This window comes from Vipera berus, assembly GCF_964194415.1.
Source record: "Vipera berus genome assembly, chromosome: 1".
NCBI lineage: Eukaryota > Metazoa > Chordata > Lepidosauria > Squamata > Viperidae > Vipera > Vipera berus.
The window spans coordinates 24038840-24065269 of record NC_138202.1 but is presented as its reverse complement, the minus strand read 5'-3'; the positions used below and the strand labels follow the sequence as shown (position 1 = coordinate 24065269).

The 26430-nt window shown below is 43.1% G+C and overlaps 1 protein-coding gene across 1 annotated transcript in view; it reads right to left on the bottom strand.

Moving 5' to 3' along the window:
* Nucleotides 1-26430, bottom strand: part of TXNDC16 (thioredoxin domain containing 16) — a 59796-nt gene that overhangs the window by 29771 nt on the left and 3595 nt on the right. The window contains exons 2-13 of the mRNA XM_081313448.1: nucleotides 26150-26359; nucleotides 21686-21768; nucleotides 20351-20424; nucleotides 17931-18005; nucleotides 16558-16679; nucleotides 15175-15262; nucleotides 13307-13463; nucleotides 9863-10029; nucleotides 6201-6261; nucleotides 5669-5773; nucleotides 5602-5629; nucleotides 3689-3835 (exon numbers count right to left, since the gene is read on the bottom strand). Coding sequence (XP_081169574.1) covers nucleotides 3689-3835; nucleotides 5602-5629; nucleotides 5669-5773; nucleotides 6201-6261; nucleotides 9863-10029; nucleotides 13307-13463; nucleotides 15175-15262; nucleotides 16558-16679; nucleotides 17931-18005; nucleotides 20351-20424; nucleotides 21686-21768; nucleotides 26150-26321 — 1279 coding nt within the window. The 5' untranslated portion in view covers nucleotides 26322-26359. The remainder of the gene's footprint in view (nucleotides 1-3688; nucleotides 3836-5601; nucleotides 5630-5668; nucleotides 5774-6200; nucleotides 6262-9862; nucleotides 10030-13306; nucleotides 13464-15174; nucleotides 15263-16557; nucleotides 16680-17930; nucleotides 18006-20350; nucleotides 20425-21685; nucleotides 21769-26149; nucleotides 26360-26430) is intronic.

Genomic DNA, 26430 nt, shown 5'->3' with positions numbered 1-26430 from the left:
TCCAGGTTCAAAGGGAGCTGTCGTGCCACCACGCTCTCAACGACCTTCGCAAGGAAGCGAAGGTTGGAGACAGGACGGAAGTTGTTTAAAACAGCTGGGTCCAGTGCCGGTTTCTTGAGGAGGGGCCTTACCACCGCCTCTTTCAAGGCAGCAGGGAAGTACCCTTCACTCAGTGAGGCATTGATAACTGCTAGGAGCCAGCCTCGTGTAACCTCCCGAGATGCATAGACTAGCCAGGAGGGACACGGGTCCAACAAACATGTGGCGGCACTTAGTTTCCCCATGATCCTGTCCACTTCATCCGGAGTCACAGGATCGAACTCTTCCCAAATGTACTCGGCCAACTTCATCGTTTTTCTCTCGTTAGATACTGCCCAGTCAGAGTCCAGACCAACCCGAATCTGAGCAATTTTGTCCACCAGATATTTACTAAATTCCTCAGCCCGTCCATGTAGGGGGTCCTCTCCCGTCTCTTGACTTAAAAGGGAGCGGACCACTCTAAATAGGGCGGCCGGGCGATTATCTGCGGACGCAATGAGGGTGGTGAAGTAGGCGCGCTTTGCCACCCTCATTGCCACAAGATAGGATCTAGAAAAGGATCTTAACTGTGTTCGGTCAGACTCAGACCGACTGGTTCTCCAAATGCTCTCTAGGCCCCTTCTCTGGCGCTTCATCTCCCGCAGGTCCTTGGAGAACCAAGGAGCGAGTCGGGACTTGCGCCGGGTCAGAGGCCGCAAAGGGACAACACGGTCGAGCGCCTCCGAAGCAGCCTGTTGCCAGTCATTAACTAAGGACTCGACCGGGTTGTGGGAGAGGGAGGTGGGAATTGGTCCAAGCGCCATCTGGAATTTATCTGGGTCCATCAGGCGCCTGGGGCGGAACCACCTGGTCGGTTCCGCCTCCTGACAGCGGGGGGTGACGTGACGGAGGCCCAACCGCAGGAGGTAGTGGTCTGTCCATGAAAGGGGTTGTGATGTTGGAGTAACCCCATCCAGTCCATTTAGCCACTGCCCAGAGACAAAAATAAGATCAGGCATGTTTCCTCCCTCGTGAGTTGGGTCCTGAGTAATTTGAGTCAGGTCCATGGCCGTCATGGAGGCCATGAACTCTCGGGCCACTTCTGATGCACTGCCCAGGGAAGGTAGATTAAAGTCTCCCAGTACCATAAGTTTTGGAAATTCGACCGCCAATCCTGAGATGGCGTCAGGTAGCTTGGGTAGAACCGTTGCTGTGCAGCTTGGGGAGAGGTATACCAGAGGTAGGCCCAACTGACCATTAGGACCCCATCTTAAGAGGAGGGATTCACATCCGTCTATCTGAGGGGCAGTGGCCTCCCGCGGATGGAGGGTCTCTCTGATAACGACCGCCACGCCACCTCCCCTACCCTGAGCTCGAGGTTGATGTAGCACACGGAAACCTGGAGGGGATAAATCAGTCAGAGGGACCCCTCCCTCTGGGCCCAACCAGGTTTCCGTGATGCACGCCAGGTCTGCGTCTTCCTCCTCGATCAAGTCATGGATGAGGGGAGCTTTATTCACAACAGACCTGGCATTAAAATAGATCAGCCTGAGCTCAGGAGTCTGTCCTCCCTCTTCCCCAGGGCAGCAGGCGAGAGCCAGAGGGTCAGAGCGCGCCACAGCAAGAAGATAGCGTGGGCGTGATCTCAGATCACGATATGGCCCTCTGCTCCTCCATCTGCTGCCATTCCCAATTACTGTGGGGATCGGTATCCCTGTCCCATCCCCCTGGGTTACAAGACTCTCCTCGGCCTTCATATTGCCGCGACCATTGGCCAACCTAGGCTGAGACAAGTCCGGTAGGATCTTCCCCTCATTCTGCCGGGCCTGACCCTCCCCCCTCCCTAACCCTTCAAAAAATTTTAAAAGAAAACCCAAGAGCCTCTTCTTGGCGCCATGCCACCTCTCGGGGTCCCAAGACCCGTCATTAAGGAAACGGCGGCGTAGGTCTGATGGCCATCTCTGAGAGAGGGGGGAAGCTCTCAGGGCAAGTAGCTCACTTCTGGTGTAAGCCATCAGAGGTGGAAATAGGAGTAAAGGACGAGCTGGTTGGAACAACTGCATATCAAGACCACAGAGCTGAAGTAGTGGCTCCTGAGAACATGGTCACCCTCTCACAGTGATCAGGATCTCAGGGGACCACCATCCAGCCCTGGGTAGGTCGCAGGAGAGAGAGTCCGGTGAATGCTAGCATAGTCTGTTGGTGGATAACTTCGTAGCTCCGGTGATGAGCGGTGGTAGTTCATCTATCTCCATGCCTTAGATGTCATCGCGACCGAGGGGCTGTAGTCAGTCTCCGGTGAAAAAATGAAGGAGGGATTATCTGGATTTAAAGTATGATCCCGAGAGGATAACTGCTATCTCGGGGGCCTTTCGGCACATCCCACCTCCAAATAAAGCTTCAGGTGGTCCCTGGTGAATTCCGCCCTCCAGACCAGATACAGGAGGGTTTTAAATGGCGCTCCAGCCTACAGACGGTGGCCATCATCCCACAGACCTCCGTCGGGGGGGAAGCTCGATGATCTTATAGATGGGCAGATGGGGGGCAGCAGCCACCAATTCTGGAGCCTCGCCGTCTGGGCTACCTTTCTAGGCAGCCCCAGGTTGTTACAGCTCCTCCGTAGGTGGCTGCAGGACCGGACCGTTTGTCTGTCGAAGGGAGATCGATCAGGTCGTTGTAAGTCCGTTGCAGGCTTCCGCACGCCGCGTATCCAAGCAGGCCGCTTAACAGCTGATTTGGAGGCCGCCGCAAGATGCCACTGGCAGTTGCCGGCTAATCTCTGCCGGTCTGAACGAGCCAGAAAAGGCTGCAAACTGCACGTTGGAGCCCGCCCATCATCGGCCGCTTTACAGGCTGCCGTGGGGTGCCGCCGGTTGCTGTCGGCCATTGTAATTCGACCGTCAGCCTGATCGAGCCGTTCCGCTTGGCCACTTCGAGTCCGGGAGCCTTGCCTCCTCGCCGTCTTTTCCAACACCGCCCCGCTGTCATTGGTGGCGCTCATTACGGGCTCCACCGAAGCCTCGGAGGGTCCTGTCACCCATCCGGGCTAGGGAACAACAGCCCCCTGCAGGGCTCCATGCCAAACTCGCACCCTTTGATCTCCGCGATCAGCTGCGAGCGGCCATCTTCCAGGAGGCGTGGCCGGCCACATGACCACGTAGACGTCCTCGGACAAGCGCTGGCTCTTCGGCTTTGAAACGGAGATGAGCACTGGCCCCTAGAGTCAGAAACGACTAGCACGCATGTGCGGGGGAACCTTTACCTTTACCTAATGGACAAAATCTTGCCAAGCTAAAGCTATAATTTTCTAACTTACAAGATATAACCTAAGAGATTCTAGGGTGTGGCTACTCTGAATCTCTTCCTCTTTCCCTCCTCCCGTTCAGGAGTATGCAGTGTCTTGATCAAGAAGTTTCTCTCATGAGATTTACTACCTCATGCCTGCAAAAGCTCTGTGTTGCCAAAACTCTTCTCTACTGATTCTCCTGGTACACAGTCACAAACAGCCTCACCTACTTATTCATTTTATTTATCTATCATGTTTGTATGGCCGCCCATCTCACAACCTATGCAAACTAAGCATTTAAAACAGCTTAAATTCTAAAGAGCACTAGAGCAAATAGAAGACACCAAAACCACACTGCAGAACACCTTGCAAAATCTGACTTACAGCTGGCATAGAAGAGCACTGCTGTATGGTTGGTCTCTGCCAGAAATGAGAGGAAGGAGTCTTCTGCCAGGGTATGGATGCGTTCCAGGGGGAGTTCACGCTTCCGATCTCTGACAACAGATTCCACCACCTCATCATCCTGAATTTCTGCAGACGCACATTGTAATTTACAAAAGCAACAGGGTGGAGAAAAAGTACTTATATTAGCATTGGTCTGAATACACTCTGAGGAAGAATGATGGAGAAAATGAAATGGAACTGTCTTTTTGGCAGCCATCACTTGCTTCGGGTTTTATAGGTTTCTTAGTACAAGGTTCATAATGTACCTCCTCCCAAGCAGACCTGCCTCTTGTTTCTCACCACCACCATCTGCCCCTTCGATTGCACCTTCCTTGAGGTTGGGGTTGCCTAGACATTGCTGAATTTAACACCCAGCATCCCTTATCACTAGCCATCCTCCTAGAGAAGAGTAGTTCAACTTTATGGTTTGGGCTTAGCAGGAGAAGGCAACACAAATGGTCATGGCTGCTCCTTGTTCTTGTTTCCGTCACCAGTTGATGGTTCAATAAGATCTTCCAAAAAAGGTGACAAGAGATAAGAAGAAAGAAGAATGACAACTTTGGGAAAACAGCAATAAGATTCCTCTGAATCCTGGCAAGTAGGACAATGCCAATCTCTGACCTCTATCCTTTGGTCAGCCAAAGTAGAAAGAGGCCATTGGACCTTTGTCAGCAAAATCAGAGGCAAAAGATGTCCAGTAGGAAAGCCTCTTTAAGATATAGGGGAAAAAAGGATGTGACTCAAAGAATAGTCAAGAACTATTAAAAAAAGACTTATCAGCTGAAGTTAAGAGACCATGAGATGATTGCCTTCCCTCTTGCTAAAGTTTTGGGAATCCAGTTGAGCTACATTAGAGAGACAATTGTAAAAAAAAACCCCACAATATTTTGGGGTAAGTATGCTCAAAAATAATGACTATTATCTGGGGAAAGGCTTGCCTAGACACAGAATGGCCCTATCATAAAATATTTATTTTCTAGAAAGCAAACTGCTGAATTTGCTCCCTAATACCCTTCTTCCCTGCAGGATACTATCAACTCATAGTTTAAAAAAGAACATATTTTTGCACTGCCAATGGATACCTTTACTAACAAAATACTAGGCCGCAGTTGTTTATCATGTTTATTTTCAGCTCCAAGCCCTATGAAGAATTCAAGGGAATTCTGGGGAATAAATGATTTGGAAACTGCTCTCCAGCAAGGGCACTGCAAATGCTGGTGGCCTCTGATGCAAATATCGACCCTTGTTAGCTTTTAGCAACCATCCAATATTGGTTATGTGCTGCCCTCTAGCTGGGCCAATATACAATAATATGTAGGAAACGTGTGACTGCAGAACAATTGCGTAAATAATTTGCTCATCTCTGGCGAATATGGAATCCATCCAGGCTACCAGGAAAATAAAATTTATCAAAAATCAGCATTTTGAGCATATTATTTTAACTATCAAGCTATAGAAGGATGGCAATGAAATGTGTTACTGGTAAAGGAGAATATTTGTATCTCAGGGTTGAAATGAGGAGTCCCTGGTGCTCTCTTGAGCTTGGTTGTTTTCTTGCAGATGTTTCATTACCCAAACCAGGTGACATCATCAGTGCTAGCAGATGACAGCAGCTAAATGCAGATGATCCTTAATATGTAGATGATGTACCTAGTTTGGGTAATGAAACACCTGCAAGAAAACAACCTTATCAGAGAGCACCAATGACCCCTCAATGAAATGTGTATCAGACAGGCTAGCAATGAATACAATAAGAAAAATATTTTTGTCTACTTTTTTTTTAATCGGAAAGCAAAGAAATAAATTTGTGAAAACCTAATAGGTCAAGGACACTTCTGAGGAATCTTAATTACCTTGTTCATTGTTCTCATTCTTCACTCCCTCTTCCTCCTCCTCCTCCTCCTCCTCCTCTTCATAAACCTCTTCTTCATTATTATCCAGACTAGGTTTGCTCTGCTCACCGTTTATCACCAATGCTACAATTTCATCAGCGTCTTTCAAAGTGAGGTATTTAACAGGCATATCCTGCAAAGATGCAAATATCCAAAAATGTGACCCAAAATATGATGTAAGAGAGAGTCCAGATTTCAACTGGTAACTAATTGTTCAGCACACCACATAATCAGAGGTAAGGCATGGGAATTATTATAATCCTTATAAACAAATGGGGTTTCTACTATTGAATATTGATCTTCAGATCAAATCTCCAACTGTCAGTATTAGATGCATTTTGACTGACACTGTTAAGAGCTGTCTGGAAATATTCCAAGGTTATCATCACCAATAAAAAATACATTACTAGTATACACTCTATATCACAGAACAGCTAAGGCTGCAAATTTTATGTGCATAATTCTGGAACTAAGCAGGAGCATTTCCTTTCCAGCAGACAAACCTAGGATTGCACAATAAATTAAAGAGTCAGTCCAAAATAACTACAATGACCACTTACCTCCTCAATTGTCTTGATAGCCACATTGTATCGGGAAGAAACATCCAGACCAACAGAATTCCTTTAATGACATAAAAGTTTAAATTGTGAATTACAATATAGAGAGAATCACGCCTTTGCAACGTTTTCAGAGATAAACGAGCAATATTGCATCAGACCACATTATTCATTATTGTGTTCAAATTATTCAAAACTTCTTGGTACAAAAACAAATGCTCCATGAAAAATGATTAGCATGTCAGAGAGATTAAATGAAAACCCTTTTGCCCTGATGTGCTACTTATCCATGTCTATAGATATAAGGGAGAAAGTGATGGTCTTATCTAGAAATGCAGCCAAAGTATTAATTTGTTAAAATTCTTTTTGTGCTAATTAGACATAGACATAAAAGCATAGGGCTGGAAGGGACTTTGGAGGTCTTCTAGTCCAACTCCCTGCCCAAGGCAGGAGTCCTTTTACCCTCCCAGACAAATGGTTGTCCAGTGTTTTCTTGAAGACCTCCAGCCATGGAGCACCCACAACTCTGGAAGGCAAGCTGTTCCATGGATTGTTCTCATTGTCAGGAAATTTCTCCTTAGTTCCAGGAGGAATCTCCTTTCCACCCATTGTTCCTTGTCTTGCCTTCAAGTACTTTGGAGAATAAGTCAACCTCTCTTCTCTGTGAAAACCCTTCAACTTATTTTGCTTGACTGCCCTTCTCAATCCACTTGTCCTTAATCCCTAATTTCTCTTATCTATCCAAATGTTCTTTCACTGTGACAAATTTCCTCTTGGGTCTGAGACCAAACTTTCAGGAGCCCAGGTATACCTCCAGGTCCTTTGGTTCTGCCAACAGTATTCCCAACAAAACTCTTAGCAAAATATATGGAACTCTCTCCTTAGCTACAACACATGTACACAGAGACGGCAAAAGATGCCGAGCCACAGACTTCACTGAGAAGTCCAGTCATGGCATCCAGGGTTACCTGCTTTATGAAAAGAATTGTTTCATATTGCTTTTACTTGCTTCCTTCCAGCAATGCTTGAGGATCAAATTGTACATTACACAACTGCATATACATAATAGAGCACAAGTAAACATTAACAGCATGAAAGTCACAGAACCACATGGAAGCTGAAGAAGCTGAAACTTTCGCTTGTTTAGGTTCAGAGACCTATTTACCATCATCCCTGCATCCATCCCTACATGAATTATTGTGGAATTATCATATTATTTTGCTTTGATCTAAAGCGAAGTAAAATCAAATTTGTGTCCTGACCCTTCCCACTACTTTTGGAAGTATGGTCCAGCAAAGCCTTCTGTCTGCCATTCCTAACACACACACACACACACACACACAAACACACATACCAGCTAAGGTGTATGACCTCTCACTAAGCTGAAATTCGAAAGAAAAGCAGATGTGGATTCTGCCTAGTCCAGCCACATTTATTATCTGGTTCATTTTACATTCCTTACAAAACAACTCATTCTGCCAAAGTTGTAAATGAAACCTACAAAAGCTGTACTGTAGTGCCCCCTGGTATTCCTTGCCATATTGCAGTTATCCTTCCATGAGTCATTTCTGCCACCCCAGAAGTGGCCAAATTTTAACTGCCCACAGGTTTTTGGCATGTAATTGTTAGGGTAAGGGGTGCTGGAAGTTGTAGCTCAACAACTTCTGGCCAATTATAAATCCAAATGATGCTAAAATTACAGTATCTCACAAGCAGAAGTTGCAAAAGCCCAAATGGTATGAATGCACATTCTAATATGCACTTTCTTTTTTTTAATAGCAAATGTTCAGAGGTTTAAAGGCTTTCAGTCATTTAACCAATGGTTAGTAAAGACTGACAGGCACAAATAACATTTCAATAAGCTAATGGTTTGAATAATAGCTTATTCTCCCTCTCCTAGCTTAACTACAAACTTATCAAATTATGAAAGATAAGCAAGTATATTCAGCTCTTGCAGAATTCATCTTTTATTTATTTCAGCAGGCTGCTCATGTTGTGAACTCATGCCTGCTCTTTTCTATCTGCGCTGACAAGATCTTATATTGCTGATGTTGTTTAATTGCAGGAATGAGCATTACTGCAGGAACACCTGCCCATCTATAGCCTGTTTCAGTCAAATCCATCCTATTTGCTAGGAATAATGAGAACAGCTTTCAAACATTTCTTGCAGACATCAGTTTGGGAAGGGATGTAATTAAGATTCAGGCACCCAGGTTAATTTCTTAAGCCAAGTCTTTTTTAACCGTGGCAACTTTAAGATGTGTAGATTCTGAGAGTTGAAGTCCACACAACTTAAAGTTGCCAAGGTGGAGGAACACTGTCCTAAGCAAGAGGATAGGCTTCAACCTTAGACGTGTTTGATTGGAAGTAAGTCCCTCCTCTAAATCTTCCTAGGGATATTTGTGGAAGTTGGAAAGGTTGGGGGACAAAATTGTCAAGATGGCAGTCACAATCAAAGTTCAGTCTCTTATTACATGCATGTTGGATGCATCATATTGACATAAACAGCCTCCTCCCCCCCCCCCCTTTAATGAGGAGCTTTAACTGGAGCTTCAACTATGCAGTAGCATTTTTCTCCAGGTCTATGGAGATTCTCAGTCATCCAGGTCATGGTTGTTCCAAAGGTACATTTTCAAAAGGCAACTGGACATTGTTTTTCCTTAAAAATGTTTTGCTTCTCTCCAAGAAGCTTCTTCCACTTTGAAAGAAACTTCTTCCATTTTGGAAGAAGCTTCTTTCCAAGCTTCTTAGATGAGAAGCAAAATGTCATCAAGAAAAAAAACAAAGTCCAGATGCCTTTTGAAAAGGAGGATCTGGACAGACTCAAACACTGGGCACTATCTAACAAAATGAAATTCAATTGCGAAAAAAGTAAGGTTCTACATTTAAGCAGGAAAAATCAAATGCACAGGTATAGTATAGGTGGTACCTTGCTCAATAGTAGCAATTGTGAGAGAGATCTCGGAGTCCTAGTGGACAATCACTTAAATATGAGCCAGCAGTGTGCTGCAGCTGCCGAAAAAGCCAACACAGTGCTAGGCTGCATTAACAGAGGGATAGAATCAAGATCGCATGAAGTACTAATACCACTTTACAATGCCTTGGTAAGGCCACACCTGGAATACTGCATCCAGTTTTGGTCACCACTATGTAAAAAAGATGTCGAGACTCTAGAAAGAGTACAGAGAAGAGCAACAAAGATGATTGGGGGACTGGAGGCTAAAACATATAGGGAACAGTTGCTGGAATTGGGTATGTGTAGTTTAATGAAGAGAAGGGTGAGGGGTGACATGATAGTAGTGTTCCAATATCTCAGGGGCTGCCACAAAGAAGAGGGAGTCAAGCTATTCTCCAACGCACCTGAAAGCAGGACAAGAAGCAACGGATGGAAACTAGTCAAGGAGAGAAGCAACCTAGAACTAAGGAGAAACTTCCTGACAGTTAGAACAATTAACCAGTGGAACAACCTGCCTCCAGAAGTGGTGAATGCTCCAACACTGGAAGTTTTTAAGAGGAGACTGGCCAGCCACTTGTCTGAAATGGTATAGGGTTGCCCCTGTGAGTCTTTGAGCATTTCCAACCTAAAGAATTACACTGAGATAAGAACAGTGGTAGGATAAATCCTCCCCTTTCTTCTGCCTCCCCACTTTTTAATTCCAAAGGACCTTGACAAAAGAAGGACTCCTGCTTTCCCCAGCAACTGCCAGGCTACAGATTCAGCAATCATCTTGTCTGCTTCCAAGGTCTCTTCCTGGCTCAGAATGAAAATAAGTGGTAGACCAAGCTGGAGATGAGTAGTTGAAATCTTTTCAGGATCTTCTGCAACCTCCACCTGGAGAAGAAACACCAGCATAAAAGATCAACTGAGATGTACTGCAGGTGGACCATCAAGTGGACATGATACAGAAGAAAAAGGAATGGGCAGGACAAACTCCACCATAACAGCAATGCTTTTTATGTGGATAGTTTCTAGTAAGTATCTTCCCTTGTCATGACTTTCTTTTCTGGGAAGGAAAGGATGCTGTGTTATTTGGGGGCTTGGTCCTGCTACTAATTGATGAGGCCAAAATATGATCTTCTTCCACTATTTAAAGAAAAAGGAAGAAATTTTAGGATATTAAGTCCTAATATTTACAACATTTTAGACTGAATTTATGCAGTGGCTCAGTGGGTTAGGACGCTGAGCTTGTCGATCAGAAGGTTGGCAGTTTGGCGGGTCGAATCCCGAGTGCCGCGTAACAGAGTGAGCGCCTGTTACTCGTCCCAGCTTCTGCCAACCTAGCAGTTCGAAAGCCCTTAAAAATGCCAGTAGAAAAATAGCATACCTTACTTTAATCTGACCAACAGCAAAAGATGTCTTCAGAAAAGGAGTCTGGACTCTGATATTTTGTGCTACCAGTACTTGCTAAAAATAATCGTAGCTTTTTTTTTCAAAATTTGCTTAATGTGGTAAAAGAGGATATATTTCCACCCATCCAATATCCCCTTTCTTCCTTGTACCTTTCCCAGCATTAGACCCTTTTCTAGAGGATTGGGTCTTTGCACAATGTGCCCGAAATAGGATAATCTGACCCCAATCATCTGTGACTCAAATAAGGACTCTGGGTTTATTTGATCAAAGATTCGTTTGTTTTCTTGGTTGTCCACAATATTCTCAGGATTGTTCTCCAACACCAAAGTTCAGAAGTGTCAATACTCTTCTTATCTTGCTTCTTCAAAGTCCAACTTTTGCTTCCGTACAACATCATGGGGAATACCATGGCTTACACGGTTCCGATCTTTGTAGGTGTAGATACATCATGGCATTTGAATAATTCTTCAAAGGCTTTCTTGGCTGCTTTACCAAGTGCTAGTCTGCAGCACATTTCTTGACTGCTTGGTCCTTTACTGTTGATAATTGATGCTAAAAAGCAGAAGTTATCCACCACTTTAATATCTTCATTGTCAACTCTAAGGGTGGTTGTTCTACCGGTTATCATGTGTTTGGTCTTTAATTTTAGCTCCATTTTTTCACTGTGGCTCTTGACTTTTATTATTAGAGCTTAGAGATCCTTTGCATTTTCAGCTGTTAAGAGTTGTTTCATCAGCAAAGCACAGGTTATTGGTGTTTCTTCCTCCAATTTTAAAACCTCACATCTTCTAATCCAGTTCCCCATCTCTCTCTCTCTCTCTGTGTGTGTGTGTGTGTGTGTGTGTGTGTGCAGTCCTCGACGTACAACCACAATTCAGTCCAAAATTTATGTTGTTGAGATATTAAGTAAATTTTGCCCCATTTTACAACCTTTCTAGCCACAGTTCTTAAGCGAATCATTGCAGCTATTAAGTTAGTAACATGGTTGTTAAGTGAATCTGGTTTCCCATTGACTTTGCTTGTCAGAAGGTCTCCAGAGGTGATCACATGGCCCCAACTATCATAAATATGAACCAGTTGCCAAGCATCCAAATACACACACACAGAGAGAGAAAGAGAGAGACATAGACACATACAGACACACATAAATAAGGGGAGAGTATACAGCCTTGTTTCCTTTCTTTGCCAACCTGAACCAATCTAGTTTGCCATGTTCTGTCCATAACAAGGCTTCCTAATCTGTATGTAGGTTTTTCATGAGGACAATATTATTATTATTATTATTATTATTATTATTATTATTATTATTATTATTATTATTATTATTATTATTATTATTATTATTATTATTTAATCCCATTTATATCCCGCCCTTCTCCGAAGACTCAGGTCGGCTTACAATTTAAGCACAAACCAATGTGCTTAGCAATAGTGCTTAGCAATTTATCAGCAATTGGGAAAGATTGTGAGGAGGTTGAGAAAGAAATAGGAGGAATGCCAGCCATTAACAACTGAAAGATGGAACTGGGTGAATGAGTAGTTTATCTCAATCCAACTTGCCATTGCGTAGGAAGAAAATACTGAAATTGTTCAAAGAGATCACCTTAATTAACTCACTAATAACAAAGGACTAGAGGTTCCTACTGCAGTCTGCATGATTCGGCTTTCTACCTCAAACCATGGCATTTTAGAAGCCTGTCTTCGTTGCTTCCTGCCTTGTGATGAGACATCTGATAATAACATTTCATGAACAGATAGCGTAAAACATTAGCTGATTCTGCTCAGTGATAAGTCAACAAACCTCCTTTTCTGTGTGTAACTATAGAATAATTGTCACAATGACTACCAATGCTTTATTTTGCTTTCCTGGGCTTCAAAACACAATGTAGGCAGCAGCATATATTTATTTATTCCTATATCTGCAATGTGGGCTAAAAACAACTACAGGTAGTTCTTGACATACGACCATAATGGAGCCTGCCCATTATGATGGTTGTAAAGCAAGTCAGTTAAGTGGCCGAGACAATTTTATTACCTTTTGTGCGGTGGTCATTAAGCAAACATGACAGTCATAAAATGAGCACAGCGGTTGTTAAGCAAACCCATTGTTCGCTATGAGCCGTGGTGGCACAGTGGTTAGAATGCTGTACTGCAGGCTACTTCTGCTGGCTGCCTGCAGTTTGGCAGTTCGATTATCACTGGCTCAAGGTTGACTCAGCCTTCCATCCTTCCAAGATCAGTAAAATGAAGAGCCAGATTGTTGGGGCCAATATGCTGACTCTGTAAACCGCTTAGAGAGGGCTGTAAAGCACTGTGAAGCGGTATATAATTCTAAGTGCTATTGCTATTGCTATGGGGCAGTTTTGTCAAAAACTGGAAGTAACCTCCAGTTTTTGGCAAAACTGTCATAAAATGCAGTCCCACGACCACGGAACACTGCAAATGGCCATAAATGTGGCCATATTACCGAGTGCCCCAAATGTAGTCACTTAACCACAGGGGGGGAGGGGAGCATGTTTGTCATAAATGGATCATAACTTCAGATGGTCACTGACTAGTCATAAGTCAAAGACTACTGTACCGTATCGCAGATACTTTAAATTTCCTTTTTGCTTAAAAACAATAACAACAGGATTTTCCCCATGTTCCTTTAACATTTCCATTGATTCCACTAGCCCTACTGGATGCAACTTTTCCCTGATATGTTTTAAAGGGAATTCAGAACACAAGAGGAACATCATGGAAAGAAGTCACCTACCACCAGAGGTTCCCCCATCAGCTTCAGAAACTTGTGGATGCTTAACGTAGTCAATGGCTGTTCCATCAGAGTCCTGTGGCACGGCTGTTTAGGATCCATGGCCACCTTACAGTGGCAAAAGAAGAGTTTTGAAGAAGGCACCTCTGGCTCTTCGCTGCTGAAGTAGGAAAGCACAAATCAAAAAATGAGCTGGCTTTGTCTGCCACATCCCAACCCCTGGCTACGCTATGCACAGGATGGAAGGCAAACAAAAAACAAAGCCTTCTACCATATGTGAAAGGTCATCTTGGACCCCTGTTCCAAATAGCTGCCTATATCAAAGCCTCGACTCCTTAATTCAGCAGCCCCCAACCTTTTGGGCACCAGCGACCAGTTCCGTGGAGAGAAATTTGTCCATGGACTGGAAGGGGCGTGGTGTCACATTTATTTATTTATTTATTTATTTTAATCCCATTTATATCCCGCCCTTCTCCAAAGACTCAGGGTGGCTTACAATCTAAGAAGCACAAACCAATGTGCTTAGCAATAGCCTTCATTCTATGTATATGCCTGCTTATTAGGGCTTTCGGGGGGGGCCCAAGCGGCATTATTACAAAGTCAGCTTATTGCCCCCAACAATCTGGGTCCTCATTTTACCTACCTCGGAAGGATGGAAGGCTGAGTCAACCTTGAGCCTGGTGGGACTCGAACCTGCACTAATTGCAGGCAGCTGGTGTTACTTAAGGAGGCATTAGCCCACTGCTCCACCAAGGCTCCACATGCTACCTGCATCCCGCGGATGGGGCTTCGCTTGTTTGCGCGGCCTGGTTTCTGGCATGCCACAGACCGGTGCCAGTCCACGGACTGAGGATTGTGGGCCACTGCCTTAATTTACACCTGCATTTTTAATAGATCCACAAAACTGGTGACCAGTTACTCACCACTCCTTTCTTAGCATCACTGCCTTTACTTGGCTGGACCTCTACATCCAGCCGGACCTGCCACTGCTCCAAATTCTTCTCTCTTTTTCATAAGCTTAAAGCTTGTCTCAAGAGGCTCTTCTGGTATAAAGACTAAATCGTCTGCAAATGCTTGCAATTTGTATTTTTCATTTATTTCCAGTCCTTTAATTTCCATATCTTGCCTAATATTTCTATTTAATACCTCCAATGTTAGTATGAATAGCAATGGGAGACAGTGGACACCCTTATCTTGTGCCATTTTTAATACTGAAATTTTCTGTAAAATCTCCATTTGCAATTACTTTAGCTGTTTGTCTGTAATAAATTGTTTTTATTATATTTTATGACATTTTTTTTCCAAAGTCATCGCTGCCTTTACTTGGTTGGACCTCTATATCCAGCCATGGCAGTAAGCAGAGCAGGATTTGTTGCCTCTTAAGAGGATGAAGAAAGGGACGTGGTGGCTCAGTGGGTTAGGATGCTGAGCTTGTCGATCAGAAGGTCGGCAGTTTGGCGGGTCGAATCCCGAGTGCCGCGTAACAGAGTGAGCGCCTGTTACTCGTCCCGGCTTCTGCCAACCTAGCAGTTCGAAAGCACGTAAAAATGCAAGTAGAAAAATAGGGACCACTACGGTGGGAAGGTAACAGCGTTCTGTGCGCTTTTGGTGTTTAGTCATGCCGACCACATGACCACGGAGACGTCCTCGGACAAGTGCTGGCTCTTCGGCTTTGAAACAGAGATGAGCACCGGCCCCTAGAGTCGGAAACGACTAGCACGCATGTGCGGGGGAACCTTTACCTTTACCTTTTAAGAGGATGAAGCTGTCACCCTCATGTTCTGTTCCTGATTGGCCACTGTGTGTGACATTTAACACTAGCCTGAAGACTTCGGTCTGATGCATATGGGCTCTTATAGAGAAATGCCTACCGAATGCTCTTCAGAACCGCCACTTCAGTAGTTAAGGCAAACTTAACTGAGCCATAAACAAATGCAGCCTCCATGAAGACTCGGTGCTCTAGAAAGAGAAAATGTTTACTCATCAATTCCTCTAGATGACTAAATCTCGTCTTTCTGTCTCTCTTCTTCCTTTCCCCTTAAATCAGAAATCTGTAGCCTTTGGATGTCTCAGCCTTTCTGAAAAACAGCCACTGCTTAGTAATTTTTCAATTTAGAAAAAAAACAATATTGAGTATAAGGGATACAATAGTAAACCGCACTTAGTTTAATTCAAATTTAAACAAAAGTAATTCTGGAGTGTTCTTTAGAACGCTGGGGTACAGGTGGCCCTCGAACTTATGAAAATTGAGCCCAATGTTTTTGTTGCTAAGCGAGACATTTGTTAAGTGAGTTTTGCCCCATTTTAGACCTCTCTTGCCATAGTTTTCAGTAAGCCACTGTAGTTGTTAAATTAGTAACAAAGGTGTTAAATGAATCTGGCTTCCCAATTGACTTTGTTTGTTAGAAGATTGGGAAAGGTGATCACATGACCCTGGGACGCTGCAACCGTCACAAATATGAGTCAGTTGCCAAGCGTCTGAATTTTGATCACATGACCATGGGGATGCTACCATGGTCGTGTGAAAAACGGTCATAAGTCACTTTTTTCCCCAGCGCTGTTGTATCTTCAAACGGTCACTAAATGAACTGTTGTAAGTCGAGGACTATCTGTACTCCAGAAACGAAGCACAACCAGGAGTACTAATTCTATCTTTATTGTAAAGTTACATTAACAGAATCTTGCAGTTCCAAAGCCATTTCTCCCTTCCTTTCCTTTTACTCTCTGGAAAACTAGGCAGGATTCCTTCCTGGGATTCTGCCCACTCTCTCCTTCCTCCTTCTCTGGGCTGAGACACCTTCTACACCCTGGTTGTCCAGTCTGCGGCTCTTCTTCCTTGTCACCCAAGATCATTCCCACGTACCATTACAGTTTTTCAGTGCACCACTCAAAAGACCAAGCATACTCCTTCACTGTGGAGAACTTCAGATGCTCACTCCTGTCCTAAACCAACTTAATTCCTGACTTTGCAAACTCCAGGCAAAATCTACCCGTGTCAAAGGCTATTCAAGTTTACGAACAGACATAATACGTATCACTTAGCTTTTACTTATCTACATGTTAGTCACACATAGTGCTTACCTCTTCCAGCCCAGCTCAAAATACAAGAGAAAAACAAACTGTAAGACAGCACTAAAAATAGAAAACATTTAGCAGGAAAGTGGCATGTTAGTTCAAAGCAAAACACATCGCAAAAGCAGCAGCCCACGAATGATAGAAAGCTTTGTGAATGGGTGCTAGAGCTATAGGATTACCTGCTGTCCCAATGGCTGGCACATATGCGAAAGCAAGATCAGACCGACCCTTCAGAGTGTTTTCTAAATGCTGAAGGTCCATCAGTGTCGAAATATATTTCACTTCATCGAAGAGGAGAGCACTGGGAAGAGAACAGGATGACCAACGTGTGAAGACCCTCAGCAAGAAAACAAGCCATCTGCATTTTAAGTAAGAGGGCTTAAAAGGGGCCTAAAACACAATGCCCGTTACAACATGCATACACTTCCTGTTTGATGGCTTTCAAGCTGGTTCCTCCTAAAAACAGCTAAATAAATTAGGAAACTTTGTATTAAAAAAAACTAACTTGTGATCTACAAACCAGAATTTATTGCTTGTTATTCTGAGAAACCCACGAAAATAACGAACTGTAGCTTCAGATTGAGCTTGCTAGACACAAGGATGTGCGAATCCATTCAAGTCCAGTGAGATCTACTTTGAGTTTGTTTGCTTTAGTGACTTCATGTTAGTGCTGACTCCCAACTGCTTCTTAGACAAGTCCTTGCAGTTTTCTTGAGAAGATTTTGGAAGTGGTTTGCCATTGCTTCCTTCCTAGAGCTGAGAGGGAGGGACTGGCTCAAGGTCATCCAGCTGGCTTTATGGGACTGAATGGGACTAAAATTCTTGGTCTCCCAATTTCTAGCTTGGTGTCTTAACCACTACATTGGCTATCTTTGCTTTTTAGCACGGCAGTATTCTGGTCCCTATTAAGTGATTCATTTTTAGTAGAAGTGTTAAAACTAGTGGTACAACCCAACACCCCAATGGATCCTGAACCCTGGCCACTGTTGGTTGCTGTGCAGAAATTTGGCTTGTACATCACCACAGGGTGGCACCCAAAGAAAGATACAGAACTCAGCTTGGAAGAATTGTCACATGTCATTCTTGGTTTGACAGATTACAAACATTTCAATGAAATAAATCCAAGCCCTTTAACAACTACGAGGTCTGATCTTTATTACAAGCTCCTGCCAAAGACTCCTTGCTTTATCACTTTTCTACTTCACTCCTAAAATCCTGCTGTCTACAACTCTCTCTGGTAATTTCTCATGAACCAGCTAGGACTACCTGCTTTCCATAAAAAAAGTGAAAAGCAGCTCATTAGGAAAAATAACATCAGGAAATACCCCGAACAAGAGAATTTTAACTAGTTTTAATATTTTTTTAATTGTATTTGTATTTAGCTTTGTTTGCTGTCTTGAATAAAGGCAGGATGTCTTCTTCTCCTCCTCCTCCTCCTCCTTCTACCACTTCGGGTGTTGAGAGAGTTTTGCTTCTCGGTCTTCTGGCAGCTTCAATTCTTGTTATTTACAGGCAGGAGGTACATTGAGTAAATAAAGAAAAGAGAACTTACAAAAGTACATTTGCCACAATGGCATCCAAGCTGAACAAGGCATCTATGGCAAGTTCATGAACCAACACATGGGCTCTGGAAAACAAGATAAATGCTTACAGCTAGCTGGCAGCTTCTGCAAGAACATGAACACAGTCTATCACACGCTGCATCTTTGGGATGGTGGGAGTCAAGACTTCTTTATGGGGTGCCAGTCAGCCTTCAATATGCCCAGTAACATGCAGAATGGAAGCAAAGCTACTGAATGCCATTTCTACGTGTTTCTGTTGCATAGAGCAGTTGTATCGAAAGGTGTCCAGACTAAGATCTGACCCCTCGATCTTTCAAGAACCCTCAGAACCAGCCCTCTTCTCAAATGGTGAGTTGATCTGATCTGCTATAGGTTCATATGTCTGAGGGCTGAATGTCTACGGTGATTCTCAATCATCCGGGTCATGGTTGTCCCAAAGGTGCTTTTCCAAAAATTCACTTTCCGGACAGAGAGGACCACTGCTTTCACGAGAGGTCAAAGAGGCCATCTATGTTAAAATTGAGCATTCCTCTCTCAACAGAGGAGGAAAGATACAACATCTCCTGTTTACAATGCAGAAGAAGACTCCACACCCATTTGCACACTCGATTCGGGTGATCTGAGGATATAGATAGATCCCCAGGTGGTCTCAAAGAATATAAATCCTTCTATTCCCCACCAGTCAGCTAGAACTGAAGAAGCTTCTTGTTGTGACTCAGGGCCAGCCGGTGGGTCCGACAGCCGGGTCCGATGTATCGGAGGACTCAGATGTGGGGGAGGAGGGAAACGAACCGGCTGATGATGATTTGGAGGCTTTGCAGAGTCCTCAGCCGGGGACCTCTTCTCAGCTGTGTGAGCCCGAGAGTGCGGAGGATGATGACCCACAGCTGGCCCTGTTCAAGGACGCCCGACGTAGGAGGCAGACGAGCAGGGACAAACAAAGAAAGACTATGGGACTCCTCGGGAGGAGGCACAGGGAGACCACGCCCTGAGCTCTCTATAAAAGAAGTGTTTGGGGAGGGGCTAGTTGCTGAAAGCAACTTTTTCGTTTGAGAAGACAAGCTCTTGTGTTTTGTTATCTGTGTAATTAAACCTTGGCAGAAGCCTTTTAGCCTTGGACGCTTTCCAGACTCGTCTCTTAATTAGGGGTTGGGAGAAGAGGGCTGGTTCAGAACACTTCTCAGGTGAGAAGTAAAATGTTTTCAAGGGGAAAACAAACAAGAAAAGCACCTTTGGATCTGAGGGCTGAAGTTTGGAAGATGGGAAACAAGGAACCTAAGAGAAGACATGATCATTATGTAAACACAGGACAGGCTGCTAGAGTCTCCAGGCCATACTATTTAGTTAATATACCTCTTGATAAAACTGCTTAAATTGGTGATCCTCACCACATCTGATGGTATTGATATTTTATTTATTTATTTATTTTATTTAATTTAATTTTTATACCGTCCTTCTCCCGAAGGACTCAGGGCGGTGTACAGGGCAATACAATAAAATACAATATATAAAAATTAAAAAATATTAAATACAATAGCCCAATTTAATAAATTACAAAACGTTAAAATACCCCTAAACCCATGGTCTAGTTACAAAATCAAAGCTTCTCTTATTAGAATTGAATAGGTTTGAAACTCATTACTGGAATTCTAATACTGGGAGAGAGAAAAATGGCTGGGACTACCTTTTCTATACCTGTGCATGTTTTTATACCCAGCCGTCACAAACTAATGGTTCATTTAATGAAATGGGGTGTTTCAGCAAAATAAAAGCATGTGTTTTCAGTTCAAAGCATGGATAAAGAAGTTCATTTCGTTTCAGAGCAGACCAAACTCAGTCTTCTCTGACACAATCTCTCACACAATCTGAGCTCAATGCCGAGCTATAGAAACAGTCCTCGGGTTATGACCACTTGTTCAGCAACCATTCAAACTAACAAGGTTGCTGAATGAGGGCGACCTACAATAAAGCTCTGGCCATTGCAGCATCCCCAAGGGCACATGATTGTGGTTCAGGCACTTGGCAATCAGCTTACACCTAAGACACCTGCAAAATCCTGCAGTTATATGATCAGTATTTGAGACCTTCCCACATGCCACTACAGCACTTCCCCATGCTCTGTAGCACCTGACCACCCATAGTTCTTGCCTGCTAGCCTGGGATTCCCACCTTTTCCAACACTGTGATCACACAAGATCCTTGATTAACACCTGCATTGTCCTGGGATTACGACAGCAACCAGGACTGCCAGGATTGTTGTCACTAAGTGATACAATCATGTGACATCTTACTGTACAACTGCATTGCAAAGAGAGAGACATTCTGGCCCAATGCCTGTTGTAACCCAAGGACTAGCTATGTAAGCTGAATCACTGTAATTTATTCATTTGGAATCAGATGAACTCTTTACCTGAATAGGTATACTTTTCCCAAGGAGTTATCTCCTCTGCAGTAGCTGGAGGCTTCTTCTCTTTGGCAGTTAACCTACAAAGAAAAAAAAATCCTAACATCTACTGAGATACAATTGTAATATTAACTACCATGTGGCAAAAGTGTGAAACCTGCAACCAGCCCAGTTATATAATCGTGAAGTTGATGGCTGTCATCAAGAATGAATCAAACCCAAACCTGCTTAGCTTTCGAGATCATCTCAAATCACCTGCTGAGACGTACTGTGATTCCTTTGGAAACACTTATATGAACACCTTCCTCTCGTCCTCCACACCAACAAATTAGACAAACTGAGTGATGCATTAAATACACATTTCAGGAGTCTGACTTTGCTTATTTTTAGAAAACAACTTTTGGGAAACATCAGGATTGAGAATGAGGCATATGGAGTTGGGTTTTTGTGTCCCTGCATCACAATCCTGTTCAAAATCCTAACTTCCAAAGCTGCTTTTTGCTCTTGGAGAGAAGCTTCTATTAATATCAATAGCGAAATAGTAGCACATATTATTATAAATAAAAGCAGACGTGTTATATAAAACCATGATTTTAATGAATTGTCTCACTGAACCCATATTAAACGAGAAAAAAAAAAACCTCTCTCCTTTTGTTATTCCCAGATCTCCAGTGTTCTCCTTCTACATGCCTTCTCTTTATACAGTGCTAGAAGATAGCAGCTCAGTGAAAGAACTGAGACATATCTAATTTATAAGCAGAAGTTCTGGAATTTTTTCCAACCCTTTCCAGAGTGGCCCTAAATTCACGTATATGTATATACAGGCTGCATAGATCTGCCCTGGATCACATGAGTGCAACAGAGCAGCTGTCAATGTTTGTGCCTTTCCCACAGCTGGAAGAATGTCCTTCTTTATAGCCCCCAGATTGATCCAGGCCATTTTTTAAAACCACATTCTTTTTCCCTGCACACCAAATGTGGTTCCATTCTGTTTAGTTTTCAGAGATTTACCATGCTGACAGACAGAGGGATACAGTTTCAATCGCTTTACTTAATTTCTTTCCAATTTTCTACTGAGTTGGGCAGAACAAAAAGAAAACAGTAATGGGAAAACGGTTATCTCAGGACTTAACAGTCAAACAGATTGCACTAGACAGACAGAGAATAAATTGACACAGTAGGATTATGTTTTATTGAAAACAATAGAGAACTATTTCACTCTGCAATGAAAAGCTGATGTGCAATTTGTCATTTACATTGTGGTAGAATTTGGCTGGACTGTCTTGAAATTCCAAAAATATCATGCTTCCCTAAAAATTACAAATCAAAAAACAATCCCACCTTTAAAATAGAAATCCCATAATCTTGGAGAGCTTCTCTGGAGTTCTCCAGCTGTTCCAAGAACACCTCGCTATGTGGTGAAACTGGAATAAAAAAAAAAAAGACTGGTATCATAATGACAATCACAGTGATGTTTTTAGTATTTCTAAAGCATTGTTTAATTTTCATCTTTTTTTTTTCAGAAATCAGGGGAATGGGGGAATAGAATACAATAGAGCTGGAACGGACCTTGGAGGTCTTCTAGTCCAGCCCCCTGCAGGAGCAGGAGAACCTATACCATCTCAGACAAGTGACTGTCCAATCTCTTGTTAAAAACCTCCAGGGATGGAGCTCCCACGATTTCTGGAAGCAAGCTGTTCTACTGGTTAATTGTCCTCACTGTTAGGAAGTTTCTCCTTAATTCCAGATTGCTTCTCTCTTTGGTCAGTTTCCAACCATTGTTTCTTGTCCTGCCCTCTGGTGCTTTGGAGAATAATTTGACTCCTTCTTCTTTGTGGCAGCCTCTCAAATACTGGAATACTGCTATCATGTCACCCCTATTTCTTCTTTTCTTCAGACTAGCCAAACCCAAGTCCTGCAGCCGTTCTTCATATGTTTTAGTCTGAAAGGCCTTGGATCATCTTAGTTGCTCTTCTCTGAACTTTTTCCAAGGTCTCAACATCTTTTTTGTAATATGGTGACCAAAATTGGTTGCAGTATTCCAGGTGTGGTCTCACTAGGATTTTATAAAGAAGTATTAATAGGGTACCAGCTTATATTGGATTTAACAGCACGAATGAATGTTTCACTCTCTCTGCATTGTTGGCTTGACTTGAGATCCTCATGTTGATTTAAGGCCATTTTTATTAACCAGCTTATCTTTTACCTCTGTTCTGTACCCATAATGACACAAATAGGAAAGGGCACAGAAGGCCTTGAAGGACAGAAGGAAGAGCTACTACCAAGGCAAGATAAGAAGGGTTTGAGCCTGTGCCAAGAAAGTAATTTGAGCAAAGGGTTCAAACAAACCCCTCTCTACTTCACATGAAGATAAAAGAAAGAAAGGAAGAAGTACATTCAGACTTACATGATTTCATTACTATGTTGTTGTTAGTTGCGAAGTCGTGTCCGACCCATCGCGACCCCATGGACAACATTCCTCCAGGCCTTCCTGTCCTCTACCATCTTCTGGACCTCCATTTAAGCTCATGCCTACTGCTTCAGTGACTCCATCCAGCCACCTCATTCTCTGTCGTCCCCTTCTTCTCTTGCCCTCAACCTTTCCCAGCATTAGGCTCTTCTCCAGTGAGTCCTTCCTTCTCATTAGGTGGCCACAGTATTTGAGTTTCAACTTCAGGATCTGGCCTTCTAAAGAGAAGTCAGGGTTGATCTCCTCTAGGACTGACCGGTTTGATCGCCTTGCAGTCCAACAGACTCGCAGGAGTCTTCTCCATGGTCCAACTGTCACAGCCATACATTGCAACTGGGAAGACCATGACCTTGACTATACACACTTTTGTTGGCAGGGTGATGTCTCTGCTTTTTAGTGTGCTGTCTAGATTTGCCATGGCTTTCCTCCCCAGGAGCAAGCGTCTTTTAATTTCTTGGCTGCAGTCCCCATCTGCAGTGATCTTGGAGCCCAGGAAAATAAAATCTGTCACTACCTCCATTTCTTCCCCATCTATTTGCCAGGAATTGAGAGGGCCGGATAACATGATCTTGGTTTTCTTAATGTTTAGTTTCAACCCAACTTTTGCGCTCTCCTTCTTCACCCGCAAGAAGAGGCTCTTTAGTTCTTCTTCACTTTCTGCCATTAGAGTGGTATCATCTGCATATCTTAGGTTGATATTTCTCCCAGCAATCTTAATTCCAACTTTTGATTCATCTAGCCCTGCCTTTCTCATGATGTGCTCTGCATATAAATTAAATAGGCAGGGCGACAGTATACAGCCTTGCCGGACTCCTTTCCCAATTTTGAACCAGTCAGTGGTTCCATGTCCAGTTCTCACTGTTGCTTCTTGACCCGTATATAGGTTTCTCAAGAGACAAATAAGATGGTCTGGTACGCCCATCTCTTTAAGAACTTGCCACAGTTTGTTGTGATCCACACAATCAAAGGCTTTAGCATAGTCAATGAAGCAGAAGTAGATGTTTTTCTGGAACTCCCTAGCTTTCTCCATGATCCAGCTTATGTTCGCAATTTGATCTCTAGTTCCTCTGCCTCTTCGAAATCCTGCCTGTACTTCTGGTAGTTCTCGATCCACATACTGCTGGAGTCTAGCTTGTAGGATTTTAAGCATAACATTACTAGCATGTGAAATGAGTGCAATGGTGCAATAGTTTGAACATTCTTTGGCACTGCCTTTCTTTGGAAATAAAGAAATGTAAACTGATCTTTTCCAATCCTGTGGCCACTGTTGAGTTTTCCAATTTTGCTGGCAAATTGAGTGTAGCACTTTTACTGCATCGTCTTTTAAGATTTTGAATAGCTCAGTTGGAATACTGTCACCTCCACTAGCTTTGTTGTTGCTCAGCTTTCCTAAGGCCCACTTCACTTCACATTCTAGGATGTCTGGCTTGAGGTCAGTGACCACCTCATCGTGGTTATCAGGGACGTTAAGCTCGTTCTTGTATAGTTCTTCTGTGTAATTTTGCCACCTCTTCTTAATCTCTTCTGCCTCTGTTAGGTCCCTGCCATTTTGATCCTTTGTCATGTCCATTTTTGCATGAAACGTTCCCTTCATCTCTCCAATTTTCTTGAAGAGATCTCTGGTCCTCCCTATTCTATTGTTTTCTTCTATTTCTTTGCATTGTTCATTTAAGAAGGCATTCTTATCTCTTCTAGCTATTCTCTGGAATTCTGCATTCAGTTGGGTGTATCTTTATCTTTCTCCCTTGCCTTTCGCGTCCCTTCTTTCCTCAGCTATTTGCAAGCTTCCTCAGACAGCTATTTTGCTTTCTTGCATTTCTTTTTCTTTGGGATGGTTTTAGTTGCCACCTCTTGTACAATGTTACTAGCCCTCTGCTCTTCCCCAATAGCATATTGGGTGCTTTCCGACCTGAGGGGCTCATCTTCCAGCGTCAAATCGTTTTGCCTTTTGGTACTATCCATGGGTTTTTCATGGCAAAGATACTGGAGTGGGTTTCCATTTGCTTCTCCAGTGGATCACATTTTGTCAGAACTCTCTGCTATGACCTGTCTGTCTTGGGTGGCCCTGCATGGCATAGCTCATAGCTTCATTGAATTACGCAAGCCCCTTCACCATGACAAGACAGTAATCCATGAAGGGGTCATTACTATGACTGTTATGTTAATAGCACTACAGGTAGTCCTTGACTTCCAACCACAATTAAGCCCAATATTTCTGTTGCTAAGCAAGACATTTGTTAAGTGAGCTTTGCCCCATTTTATGACTTTTCTTGCCACAGTTGTTAGTAAAATGAACCTAGCTTCCCCATTGACTTTGCTTGTCAGAAGGTTGCAAAAGGGGATCACGTGACCCCCAAGACACGGCAACTGTCATAAACATGAATCAGTTTCCAAGCATCCCAATATTGGTCGTGTGACCATGGGGATGCTGCAACAGTCGTGTGAAAAACGGTCATAAGTTGCTTTTTTCAGTGCCATTGTAACTTCGAATATCACTAAATGAACTGTTGTAAATCGAGGATTGCCTGTACTGACTTATATGGAACTGGTTTCTTAAACTGGCCTTCTCTAGAATGGCATGTAAATTGTGAGATTCCTTCCCAATGAAATCTTGCTTGAACTTCCTCTCAACTGCCTCTGAATGGCATACTAAAGATTAAAAGCTGGTGTGCCCAAGGGGAAAATTAAGCAAGTCATAAGTAAATTAAGCAGAGTTCAAAGTTGAGCTATATGTAAAATAAACAAGATAAATGTATCAGTGCCATTGTCAATATCAAAGGCTCCAGAAGGTGACCATAAATATTGATGGCTTTGTTATGACTGTTCTTCCTCAGACATTAAATTAGATCAGGGTTGCCCTCTCAACAGCCAAAGTCACCTTCCTAAGGACAAGACGCAGCCTATTCCAGTAGAACCACTATAGAAAGGGTTTTAAAAATAAATAACCAAAATATCACAAGCAACCAAAGTATCACAAAATCATATACAACCTTTCACATTCTAGAGAACTCTTCATCAAATTAGACAAGTGGAAGGAACTAATGCCTGAGAGAATCAGACCACCATGGGTATCTCCCTCACCATCCACCCCACCTGACTTTTTGAAAGATTATTTGGAATTGGGGTTTCCGCTATGAGTCATGGCTGACTAAAGACATCTCCAAAAACGAGTGAAGGGGACAAACACTGTGTAGAATGAAAAGCTCATTGTTATTATGAGTGAATCACAGTATATTTTATGCACACTGCAACTTGGTTCCTAAACTTAGTGATATAAGTTCTCTTTCTTTCCTAACCAATTTTCGCAAAAAAAAAAATCTGGTGAAAATACTCACCACCCTTCTGAAAATAAACCAGAGATGCTTTAGATGCTTGCAAGTTGCTAAAATATTCCTGGGGACTTAACTCTGGAATCACATTTTTGACACTGCTTGTCACTGAGATGTAAGAAACAGACATGAGCAGGAAAAAGAAGCGAGTCAGTTGAGTCATTTGTGGTGATGACATGTCTCCAGCTGCTCAAAGTTGTCCCAGGAGAATTCAAACTTAAAAGATATATTGGGTAAAAGGGAAAAATAAATAAAATACAAACTTGTTATTCCATAGAAACATATAT